This window comes from Terrapene carolina, unplaced genomic scaffold (assembly GCF_002925995.2).
Source record: "Terrapene carolina triunguis isolate 2854851 unplaced genomic scaffold, T_m_triunguis-2.0 Scaffold612, whole genome shotgun sequence".
Lineage (NCBI taxonomy): Eukaryota > Metazoa > Chordata > Testudines > Emydidae > Terrapene > Terrapene triunguis.
Window position 1 is genome coordinate 1426695 of NW_020664963.1, and position 12579 is coordinate 1439273.

A 12579-nucleotide genomic window follows, 5' to 3' on the forward strand; every position below is an offset into this window, starting at 1 on the left:
TAAGACACAAAACAGAACAGCCCGCAGCATGAATGCAGCCGGTGCTGGTTGTTCTGGTGCCACAGTGGCCTCTGGTGGATAAAAGGCAGAACTGTAGCACTTCTCCAGCAGAATGTATTTTCTCCGGAGGAAAAATTCTGTGTGCGCAGTGGCACAGAAATCCCCCAGGACTAGAAGTTCATCACAGCACCCTGTCCACAGAGACAGGTTAGGACAGACAGAGTGAGGCACATGAGCCTGCGGGAGGGGGAGTCACAGACTGGAGTTCAAAATGGCTAGTGGGGAGAAAGACTGAGGTGCTGTCTCAGGAGCTAATGGGGTGACAGCATTGAGCCAGGGGCTGAATGAGAATGGGAGTGCAGGGCCACATGGAGATGGGGGGCTGTAGGGACCCATAGGGATGGGGGGATGCGGGGACAGGGGAAGATGTGCCTGACTAAATGGGAGAGGCTTGGGGTCAGCCAGGGTCTGCATGGGGGAGGCTCCCTCAACTCCTTAGCAATCCCTCCCCTCCTCCCCACAAAAAACCTGTTCCATACTTCTCCCACCCACACTAAACAACTCTCCAGGTTCACTCCAGGCTCCTTCCCTCTCCCTCAGCTCCTCCATTACTCCTGACTCCCCCAAGCCTTTGCACTGCTTCTGAGGGATGCGGGGAATACATTTCTGTATTATAGTTTAATTGAATTACTCAAAATTCTGTATTAATATGCTTAGTAAGGAATCTATTTGTCAAAAAAAATTACCAGCACCTTTTTTGTCTGTATTGTTACAGCCATACTTGCTGACAGGTATTTTGAAATAAATTACCAAAGTAATTGAAATGGGCATGATTATATTGTGTTATTTTGACAAATAAAATATGCTGAATTTTAAAATATCGTGTGCAGATTTTTTTTTAATTTTTTTTTGGTGCAGAATTCCCCCAGGAGTAAAATTTGCAGCTCTGGTGGGTAGAGTTTTCCACTGAACACACCAAGCATATCTCACATCTCCTGTGAATGTCCTCAGCCACCCGGGGCCAACAGAACCTACTATGAATAAGTTCCAGGTATCTCTCCATTCCCAAATGTCCAAAGTCATCTTCCACAGCTGTGTTCGCTTTTGGTAGCACTAGTTGCATTTGCTGATTTTTGTAAAGGGTCAGATGTGATTTGGTGCAGCACTCCCTGAATCAGTTTTAATTTACTCCATTCTCTCAATAGTAGTTTGTCCTCAGGGGTAGATGGAATAATTGCAGCTGGATTTCACCCCTCCTTTTTAGAAAACAGGGTGTAACCAATATCAGGTCAAGAGAAGAAGAGCTCTGTGTAGCTTGAATGCTTGTCTCTCTCACCAACAGAAGCTGGTCCAATAAAATATATCACCTCATCACCACCCCCCTCTCTAGTATCCTGGGATCGCCAGGGTTACAGCTACAGTGCATACAATAGAGCTAGTTACCAGGCAGAATAGTTGTGTCTATGCTCTTGAGGTCTTATCCTGTACTTCATCAATAGATGGCAGGGGAGAGTTCATTCAGAGCACTGGCTTACATATCTATCTATTCCCATATGCATTCCTATCTCTCTCTCTCTCTCCCTCTCTCAGCGGTTCTGAAACTGTGGGTTGGGACCCCAAAGTGGGTTGGGACTCCATTTTAATGAGATTGCCAGGGCGAGCATTAGACTTGTTGGGACCCAGTGCTGAAGCTGAAGCCTGAGCTCCACCCTGACCTGGGCAGCGGGACTTGGGCTGTGGCCCTGTCATATCTATAAAGGGAAGGGTAACAGCCCTCCTGTGTACAATACTATAAAATCCCTCCTGGCCAGAGACACCAAAATCCTTTTACCTGTAAAGGGTTAAGAAGCGCAGGTAACCTGGCTGACACCTGACCCAAAGGACCAATAAAGGGACAAGACACTTTCAAATCTTGGTGGGGTGAAGGTTTTTGTCTGCGCTCTTTGTTTTGGGGGTTGTTCGCTCTTGGGACTAAGAGGGACCAGACATCAATCCATGCTCTCCAAATCTTTCTGAACAAGTTTCTCATATTTCAGACTTGTAAGTAAAAGCCAGGCAAGGCGTGTTAGTTTTTATCTTTGTTTTCTCAACTTGTAAATCTTCCTTTTACTAGAGGGTTTACCTCTGGTTGCTGTAACTTTGAACCTAAGGCTAGAGGGGGTTTCTCTGGGCTCTTTGAATCTGATTACCCTGTAAAGTTATTTTCCAACCTGATTTTACAGAGATGATTTTTACCTTTCTTTCTTTAATTAAAAGCCTTCTTTTTAAGAACCTGATTGATTTTTCCTTGTTTTAAGATCCAAGGGTTTGGATTGGTGTTCAGCAGGAAATTGGTGGAGAAGTCTCTCAAGGCTACACAGGGAAGGGTTATCGTACTTGGGAGGGAGATATTTTGGGGGGGGGGAGGTAGACAGAGTTTCCCAAATAACTCATAATAATTTGGGTGGTGGCAGCAAAAGCAGATCTAAGCTGGTAGTTAAGCTTAGAGGTTTTCATGCAGGTCCCCACATCTGTACCCTAGAGTTCAGAGTGGGGAAGGAACCTTGACATGGTGGCAGAGCGGGGGATCATTTTAAACCAAAAGCCAGTAAGATTTTTTTTCTCCTTTTTAGCTGCTTAGAAAGCAGAGCTGAAGGTAGTTAAGCCTGAAGGCAGAGGTGTTAAGTTTTTTTAACAAGGGGCTTTGTTAAGAGAAGATTTCAAACTGTGAGCAAGCAGCTAGCAAAAGGAATTTGCAAGCTGGATTGTTTTTTTTTCTAACTGTCATGTATAGCTAGCTTAGAAAGGCTGAACACTGAATGCTGTGAAAATCTCTGTTAACTAAGCAGCCCTGAGCTGAGTGCATCCCAGTTTCAGTGAACTGCAGAGGGGGTGTGACCCAGCACAAGAAAGCAGGAAAATGACTACCAGTGAAGCAGCTAACAAACTAGAACTGGCTAGACTGGAAGCCACAGAGAAAGAAAATGAACATAAGAGACGGATAGAACTAAAACAATTAGAAATTAATGCAGAAAAAGCCAGGGAAGAGGCTGCCCACAAGAGAGCTATGGAGCAGAAAGAAAAAGAGATGGAGCAGAAAGAGAAAGAGATAGAGGAGAAAGAAAAAGAGAGGGAGGAGAGGGAAAGAGAGAGGAAGCATGAACTGCAGTTGGTAAGGGCTAAGTAGGATATACCAGTCAACCGTAGCAACCCCTCTCCAGGTACCGCTTCCCATCCCAGAAAATTCCCCACCTACAAGGCAGGTGATGATACTGAGGCCTTCTTTAGAAAATTTCGAAAGGGCCTGCCTTGGGTACAGCATCTCTACAGACTAGTACATGGTAGAGCTGAGGCCACAGCTCAGTGGACCCTTAGCAGAGGTGGCAGCTGAAATGCCTAAAGAACACATGAACAGTTATGAACTTTTTAAAAACAAGACCAGAATCAGAATGGGGCTAACACCCGAGTATGCCCATCAGCGGTTCAGAGCCCTAAAGTGGAAACCGGATGTGGCATTTTCCCGACACGCCTACCACATTGAAAAAAAATGGGATGCCTGGGTATCAGGAGCAAGTGTTAAATCTCTGGAAGATCTGTCTTTCCTAATGAAAATGGAGCAGTTCTTAGAGGGTGTTCCTGAGGAAATAGAAAGGTACATGCTAGATGGAAAGCCCAAAACTGTAACCAAGGTGGGGGAGATTGGAATCAAATGGGTGGAGGTGGCAGAAAAGAAAAAAACTAATAGCAGTTGGGGCGAATATCAGAAGGGGCAACCCAAAACAAAACCCTATCACCGGGGGCAACCCAAGGCTCCCCCTACATCCCAAGGGAAACCCCAGATGCCTTCTCACCCCACCACACCAGTCTCCACCAACCAACCTCGCCCCGGTGATACCTTAGCAGGGCAATGTTTTAAATGTAATGAATTGGGACATATAAAGGCCCACTGCCCCAAGAACCCCAACCGATTACAGTTCATTACAACACAATCAAACCAAAGATCCCCAGGCCCAGATGCTTCTCAAATACCCTCGGAGTGAAGGGAAACCTTGAGAGTGGGTGGAAAGAAGGTTATCGCTTGGAGGGACACTGGGGCACAAGTGTCAACTATCCACCAATCCCTAGTGGACCCCAAACTCATCAACCCAGAGGCTCCAGTGACAATTCAACCCTTCATGTCACACTCTTTAACCTTGCCTACAGCCAAGTTGCCTGTCCTGTACAAGGGCTGGTCAGGAATGTTGACTTTTGCAGTCTATAACAATTATCCCATCCCCATGCTACTGGGGGAAGACTTGGCCAACCATGTGAAGCTAGCCAAGAGGGTGGGAATGGTCACCTGCAGCCAGGCTAAGCAAGCTTTCACACCCATCCCTGTTCCTGAGCCGTCCACCAGGGCCCCGTCTGTGTTACCAGAGACCCCGACAGAGGTGGTGGAACCGGATCCCCTGCCAACAACTGCAACAGCCGTAGTGGATCCAATCCCAGAGATCCAGCCAAAGCCAGTCCCAGAACCGTAACTGGCAAAGCAACCAGCACCAGAACCATTGCCAGCACTGAGTCCAGCGCTTGCAAAACAATTCCGACACCAGAGGACACCAGCGAGCCTGAACTGGCAGAAGCAGCAGATAATCCTACCCCAGAGGCTCAGCCAGAGCCTGAAATACCACATAGTGCACCAGCGGACAGCGGTTCACAGTCAACGAAAACAACCCCATCACCTGCCTCGCTTCCAGAGGGACCAAGCCCAAGACCACAATCCAAGGAGGAACTGATGTCTCCAGCATCAAGGGAAAAGTTCCAGGCCGAGCAGGAAGCAGATGACAGCCTTCAGAAAGCTTGGGCGGCGGCACGGAGCACCCCACCGCCTCTCAGCTCTTCTAACCGATCCCGGTTTGTGGTAGAACAAGGACTTTTATACCAGGAGACTCTTTCTGGTGGACACCAGGAAGACTGGCATCCTCAGAGACAGTTGGTAGTTCCAACTAAGTACTGGGTAAAGCTCTTGAGCTTAGCCCATGATCATCCTAGTGGCCATTCTGGGGTGAACAGAACCAAAGACCGTTTGGGGAAGTCCTTCCACTGGGAGGGAAAGGGCAAGGACATTTCTAATTATGACCGGTCTTGTGAGGTGTGCCAAAGAGTGGGAAAACCCCAAGACCAGGTCAAAGCCACTCTCCAGCCACTCCCCATAATTGAGGTCCCATTTCAGCGAGTAGTTGTGGATATTCTGGGTCCTTTCCCAAAGAAGACACCCAGAGGAAAGCAGTACATACTGACTTTCATGGATTTTGCTACCCGATGGCCAGAAGCAGTAGCTCTGAGCAACACCAGGGTTAAAAATGTGTGCCAGGCACTAACAGACATTTTTGCCACGGTAGGTTGGCCCTCCGACATCCTTACCGATTCGGGAACTAATTTCCTGGCAGGGACCATGGGGAAAAGCTGTGGGAAGCTCATGGGGTGAACCACTTGGTGGCCATCCCTTACCACCTCAAACCAATGGCCTGGTGGAGAGGTTTAATGGAACTTTGGGGGCCATGATACGTAAATTCGTAAATGAACACTCCAATGATTGGGACCTAGTGTTGCAGCAGTTGCTTTTTGCCTACAGGGCTGTACCACATCCCAGTTTAGGGTTTTCACCATTTGAACTTGTGTGTGGCCGCGAGGTTAAGGGGCCATTACAGTTGGTGAAGCAGAATGGGAGGGGTTTACGCCTTCTCCAGGAACTAACATTCTAGACTTTGTAAGCAACCTACAAAGCACCCTCCAACACTCTTTAGCCCTTGCTAAAGAAAACCTAAAGGATGCTCAGGAAGCGCAAAAGGCCTGGTATGGTAAACATTCCAGAGAACGGTCCTTCAAAGTAGGAGACCAAGTCATGGTCTTAAAGGAGCTCCAGGCCCATAAAATGGAAGTGTCATGGGAAGGACCATTCACGGTCCAGGAGTGCCTAGGAGCTGTTAACTATCTCATAGCATCCCCCACCTCCAACATAAAGCCTAAGGTATACCATGTTAATTCTCTTAAACCCTTTTATTCCAGAGAATTAAACGTTTGCCAGTTTACAGCCCAGGAAACAGATGACGCGGAGTGGCCTGCAGGTGTCTACTACGAAGGAAAAAGGAATGGTGGCGTGGAAGAGGTGAACCTCTCCACGACCCTTGGACGTCTGCAGTGACAGCAGATCAAGGAGCTGTGCACTAGCTTTGCGCCAATGTTCTCAGCCACCCCAGGACGGACCGAACGGGCATACCATTCCATTGACACAGGTAATGCTCACCCAATTAGAACCCCACCCTACCGGGAGTCACCTCTGCCCAAACTGCTATAAAAAGGGAGATCCAGGACATGCTACAGATGGGTATAATCCGCCCCTCTAAGAGTGCATGGGCATCTCCAGTGGTTCTAGTTCCCAAACCAGATGGGGAAATACGCTTTTGCGTGGACTACTGTAAGCTAAATGCTGTAACTTGGCCCGACAACTATCCAATGCCACGCACATATGAGCTTTTGGAGAAATTGGGACATGCCCAATTCATCTCTACCTTAGACTTAACCAAGGGGTACTGGCAAATACCACTAGATGAACCCACCAAGGAAAGGTCAGCCTTCGTCACACTGGCAGGGGTGCATGAATTCAATGTACTCCCTTTCGGGCTGAGAAATGCACCCGCCACCTTCCAAAGACTTGTAGATGGTCTCCTAGCGGGATTGGGAGAATCTGCAGTTGCCTACCTCAATGATGTGGCCATTTTCTCTGATTCATGGGCAGAACAGCTGGAGCACCTGGAAAAAGTCTTCGAGCACATCAGGTAGGCAGAACTAACTGTTAAGGCTAAAAAGTGTCAAATAGACCTAAACAGAGTGACTTCCCTGGGACACCAGGTGGGTCAAGGAACTATCAACCCCCTACAGGCCAAAGTGGATGCTATCCAAAAGTGGCCTGTCCCAAAGTAAAAGAAACAGGTCCAATCCTTCTTAGGCTTGGCCGGATATAATAGGCGATTTGTACCAGACTACAGCCAAATCGCTGCCCCACTGACAGACCTAACCAAAAAGAAACAGCCAAATACCGTTCAGTGGACTGATGAGTGTCAGAAGGCCTTTAACCAACTGAAGGCGACACTCATATCTGACCCTGTTCTAAGGGCCCCAGACTTTGACAAACCGTTCCTACTAACCACAGATGCGTCCGAGCGTGGTGTGGGAGCAGTGTTAATGCAGGAAGGACCAGATCAAGAATTCCATCCTGTCGTGTTTCTCAGCAAGAAATTGTCTGAGAGGGAAAGCCACTGGTCAATCAACAAAAAGGAATGCTATGCCAATGTGTACGCACTGGAAAAGCTATGCCCATACGTTTGGGGATGGCGTTTCCAACTACAAACCGACCATGCTGCGCTAAAGTGGCTTCATACCGCCAAGGGGAATAACAAAAAACTTCTTCGGTGGAGTTTAGCTCTCGAAGATTTTGATTTTGAAATACAAGACATTTCAGGAGCTGCTAACAAAGTGGCTGATGCACTCTCCCGTGAAAGTTTCCCAGAATCAGCTGGTTAAAAATTGTTCTTGGAATTTGGGACATATTGTTAGTTTTTATATAATCAGTAGTATGTCTAAAGGTGCATGTGTCTTATTAACTCTGTTTTCTCCTAGAGCTCCAGGAAGAAATCACAGCCAGTGTGGAACCGGCTGTCCAACACTATCTGTGATTTGGGGGGCGTGTCATAACTATAAAGGGAAGGGTAACAGCCCTCCTGTGTACAATACTATAAAATCCCTCCTGGCCAGAGACACCAAAATCCTTTTACCTGTAAAGGGTTAAGAAGCTCAGGTAACCTGGCTGACACCTGACCCAAAGGACCAACAAGGGGACAAGATACTTTCAAATCTTGATGGGGGAAGGCTTTTGTTTGTGCTCTTTGTTTTGGGGGTTGTTCACTCTTGGAACTAAGAGGGACCAGACATCAGTCCATGCCCTCCAGATCTTTCTGAACAAGTCTCTCATATTTCAAACTTGTAAGTAACAGCCAGGCAAGGCGTGTTAGGTTTATCTTTGTTTTCTCAACTTGTAAATCTTCCTTTTGCTAGAGGGTTTACCTCTGGTTGCTAGAGGGGGTTCCTCTGGGCTCTTTGAGTTTGATTACCCTGTAAAGTTATTTTCCATCCTGATTTTACAGAGATGATTTTTACCTTTCTTTCTTTAATTAAAAGCCTTCTTTTTAAGAACCTGATTTATTTTTCCTTGTTTTAAGATCCAAGGGTTTGGATTGGTGTTCACAAGGAAATTGGTGGAGAAGTCTCTCAAGGCTACGCAGGGAAGGGTTATCGTACTTGGGAGGGAGATATTCTGGCGGGGAGGTAGACAAAGTTTCCCAAATAACTCATAATAATTTGGGTGGTGGCAGCAAAAGGAGATCTAAGCTGGTAGTTAAGCTTAGAGGTTTTCATGCAGGTCCCCACATCTGTACCCTAGAATTCAGAGTGGGGAAGGAACCTTGACAGGCCCCCATTCCTACCACCGAAGGCAGTGGGGCCCGGTCTCTGACCCTCCCCCCTCCCGGGGTCATGCATTAACTTTGTTGTCAGAAGGGGGTCACGGTGCAATGAAGTTTGAGAACCCCTGATTTATCCCCATACCCATCCGTCTATCTATCCATCCATACCCGTACATGCCCATCTACCTGTCTATTTATTTCTGCAGGGAACTGACCCAGGGACCTCACTCATCTGCTAATTCTCTTAGTAAAAATTGCCCCTAAAAGGCAGAAACTGGGGTCTCCCCCATTTAATATTTTATGCTACTCCCAGCAGGTTCCAAGCCCTGGCAGAGAATTTAACTACAGTTTGCCTAGAGGAGCTGAGACAGAGAAGAGTTCTGTTGCCAGTCCACCCCCTTGTCTAACCCATTAGCTAATGCTAACTCCTAGCAGATTAGCACAGGGACAGAGGTAGATAACAAGACTCCCACATCATTTCCCCAACACTGCCGAAGAGGTTGTTGAAAGTACAGAGACCCTCCCTGGAAAACCACAACACATTTCAAACAGCCAGTGATTGTTTTGTGGGTATCAGTTTACTGAGCTTAGGAAGCAAATAAAAATTGCAGACAGAGGGGAAATGTTCCAAAATAATGAAGAGGATGATGACACAAAAGTTAATTGTGATGAATATGAGGATTAGCCATGATCAGACTGAACACACAATAACAGAGAGGTGACAGTGATGGATGTTGCCTACAGGACATGTTTTTAGATGGTTGCTATGTGGCAGAAGAGAGTGCAAGATGAGAAAGGGGTGGCTATACTCTATAATGGGCACTAGGGGCAGCAGAGGGTGGGGGCGGCTTGTACTAGGGGCAGCAGAGGGTGGGGGCGGGGAAGGGGTGGGTATACTATATAATGGGCACTAGGGGCAGTAGAGGGCAGGGGTGGGGAAGGGGTGGCTGTATAATGGGCACTAGGGGCAGCAGAGGGTGCGGGTGGGGAAGGGGCGGCTATACTGTTTAATGTTCACAAAGGGCAGCAGAGGGTGGGGATGGGGAAGAGGCAGGTATACTGTAAAATGGTCACTAGGGGTGGCAGAGGGTGCATGTGGGGAAGGGGTGGCTATACTGTATAATGGGCACTGGAATGGAGACACCTAATGAATCTGACCAGCGTTCAGAGGTGCGTGAAGATGCGGGTGCTGTGGCCCATGTGGGAGAGACAGAGGGGTTAGAGGAAACTGTAGGGTCCCCTGCTTGCCCCCTACGCCCAGATCGTGGGCCTAACGCTCTTCACAAAGTGCACAGGGAGCTTTTTCTTACAGATGACGACAATTCGGTGGAATAAGGGTGTCCCTGTGGCAGTGCCTGTCTTCAGGTTAAATTTGCAGACTGTGATTTTGAAGGTACGTGGGCTTGTCACGGGCCCATCACGCTTCCCAGTGCAGATGCTGTTGATGGCTGTGATGCTGTCATGGATGAAGGTGTTGTTCCTCCTGGATATCCCCCGGCAATGTGTCAGCAGGCGGCAGTAAGCGGTGTTGTTGGTGGCTTGAGTCTTCGGGTTATCCCAGTGCCACCTCAGGAATTGGTCATTTGTCGAAGTCGACTGCTGCCCGCTGGCCAGAGCCAGCCGAGCCCCCAGCAGGACAAGGGACAGCAGGAGCACGGGGTAGGATCCTTTCAGAGCCATGACCGTGTCTGGATCGACCTGCAGTAGGGTGAGAGGCGGGAGATGGATGGAGACAGTGCGGGGTGGGGATCTGCCTCCTCCATGGAACCTCCTGGGCAGAAACCCCTCCCCACATCCCATTAACTCCTCCCACCCCATTCTACCCACAGATCCTACCACCTCCATTCCCCCTCACACACTACCCAGGCCCACATGCCTCAAAATAACAGTCATTATAGCAGACTGAGAGCTCTGCTATTGTAAAGCTAAAGACCAGCTTTCTGAGTCAAGCTTGACTGTCTTAAGTGCTGTGAAATCCCTGGCATTACTTGGATTGGTTTGAAATTTGGTGTGCCTCATGGGGGGTCCTGGTCAGCACCAGGGGTCCAAATTTGGAGCCACTTCGACAAGGATTTCCTGAGACACAGCCTCCAGGGGAAAAATCAGCTTTCCTTAAAGTTGCCTCATTCTGGTAATGTATTTTCGCTCAGAGATGGAGCTCAAACCAGGGCTCAACCCATTGGAGCAGGGGCTCCAACCCTCGAGGGCTACCTCATGAGAGTGATTGGTGCCCACCAGCCCTTCAGGGGGAAGTCAAATTAAAACATTGTTTGAAAAAGACTTCGCTTCTTCTGTGAGACATCTCTTTGTGCCCCTCAGGGATTACACAGCGCCTGTGCAGAGAGTGAGGTTAGCAATCAGGAAAACTGTCTCTCCCTTAGCATATGTGGGGTGGCTCAGAGTGGCTTCAGTTCCGAGCCCAGCCATGAGTCTCAATTCTGCCTGGGGCCAAAAACTAAAATAAAAATGCCAGGATGTGTGGCTCCACTCTCCCGGTGTCTGAGGCGTTTCTTACTTGTGGGAAACGTAATCTCAGCACAGCAGTGTATTCAGAGGGTGAAGAAACTATTTTTGAGATGAAAATAAATGGCACATGCAAATGCTGTTTGGGAGGGGAGTGTTACAAGAGTGGGCACTAATATGGGAAGAGGGGTTTGGGTCTGCAGCGAGGATATTTGGGAGGGTAAATGAGAGGGAAGGGAGAAGATGGGAGGGGAGGGAGAATGTGAGGGATAGCAGAGGAATTTGAAGGTTTAAGGTGGGGGCTGTCAGCTCTGTCAGTCCCCTTCTGTGGTAAGTTCATGGAGGATAGGTTCATCAATAGCTATAAGCCAGGAAGGTCAGGGAAGCAACCCCATGCTCTGAATGTCCCTAGTCTCTGTTTGTCAGAAGTTGGGAGTGTACGACAGGGTTTGGATGACTCGATAATTGTCCTGTTCTGTTCATTCCCTCTGAAGCACCTAGCATTGGCCAATGTCAGAAGACAGGATACGGGGCTAGATGGACCAGTTTCTGGGAACTGGGGGACTCTGAGCCCCAGACACACCAGTCTTTTCTTAAACACTTGACGTTACTGTATCCGCTGTCTAATACAACTGTCAAGGTTCTGGGACATAAACAGGTTCGGAAGGAATCGATTTTTATTGGTCAATGTCAGCAAATGTCAATTTCTCCACCCACACACAAACCTTAACAGCAAACAAATATTCCCATTGAGAATAATCAAAATGTACCGATAGGCCAAGTAAAAAAAATGCTGCTTGACAACTTAATTAGAAGGAAAAAATCCAGTGATTTAAATTTTGAATTAGGGTAGCTAGAAATGGACTAAGTGAATGCATAGTAAAAAATGTCATGATTCACCGATTTAAGGATTTTTAATGTGTATATTTTGAGATGGGATGCTGACAGTTTGTAGTTCAACAGTTATAAAGCTTTAACTTCCATATTGTGTCTTTAGATAACTGTCTGAAACCTCCCCTCCCCATAATTTCCCACAGCTTTGAAAATTTAAACTTATCAAAATTTTTTAAAAATTGCTTAAATCCCATAATTTTGCACACAACTGTGAAAACTGAAAAAGACATAAACTGTAAAAAATGCTTAACATAAATCTCGATATTATCGGTTGAAGTTATAAAAACTGAACTGTGCCAAGCCTAGACTTGGACCATGGATGAGATTTCTCGCAATGGTCCAGTTAGCAACTACACAATTACAACTTATTATGAAAAGATAGACCAGGCTAAACCGGAGGGGGAGGGACACTCTATGAGAAAAAACGCAATACCTGTTTCCGAGTCTATGATAACACTGGTCTACAATTTTTGAGAAGTCGTCTGCTTCAGAGATAAAATGTGCTATTTATTATGTATTTTGATGTGCTGAATTCAAATATGACAATTAAAACAACTGATTGGCTACTGTTTCTAAGATATTTAAGTTTTTACGTTTTATGTCTATGTATATTGTATAGATAGTAGAGTTTTAATCATAAATTGTAAACCTAGGTCTTTTCATGTGTTTATGGTTGCTTTACATGATAATATTTCACCTGTCCTGTTTATGTAACACTTTAAAAATCAGCAAAAGGGTTATA

General features: G+C 47.0%; 1 protein-coding gene across 1 annotated transcript; it reads right to left on the reverse strand.

Annotated features, from left to right (window-relative positions):
* Positions 1-9731: 9731 nt before the first annotated feature.
* On the reverse strand, positions 9732-10160 carry LOC112116158 (ribonuclease homolog). Its single transcript, XM_024213488.1, has one exon. It carries the CDS (start codon positions 10158-10160, stop codon positions 9732-9734), a length of 429 nt encoding a protein of 142 aa, XP_024069256.1.
* Between the last annotated feature and the right edge of the window lie 2419 nt (positions 10161-12579).

Coding starts and splice junctions, on each gene's coding strand:
- LOC112116158 (XM_024213488.1), bottom strand. CDS start 10,160: ATGGCTCTGAAAGGATCCTACCCCGTGCTCCTGCTGTCCCTTGTCCTG.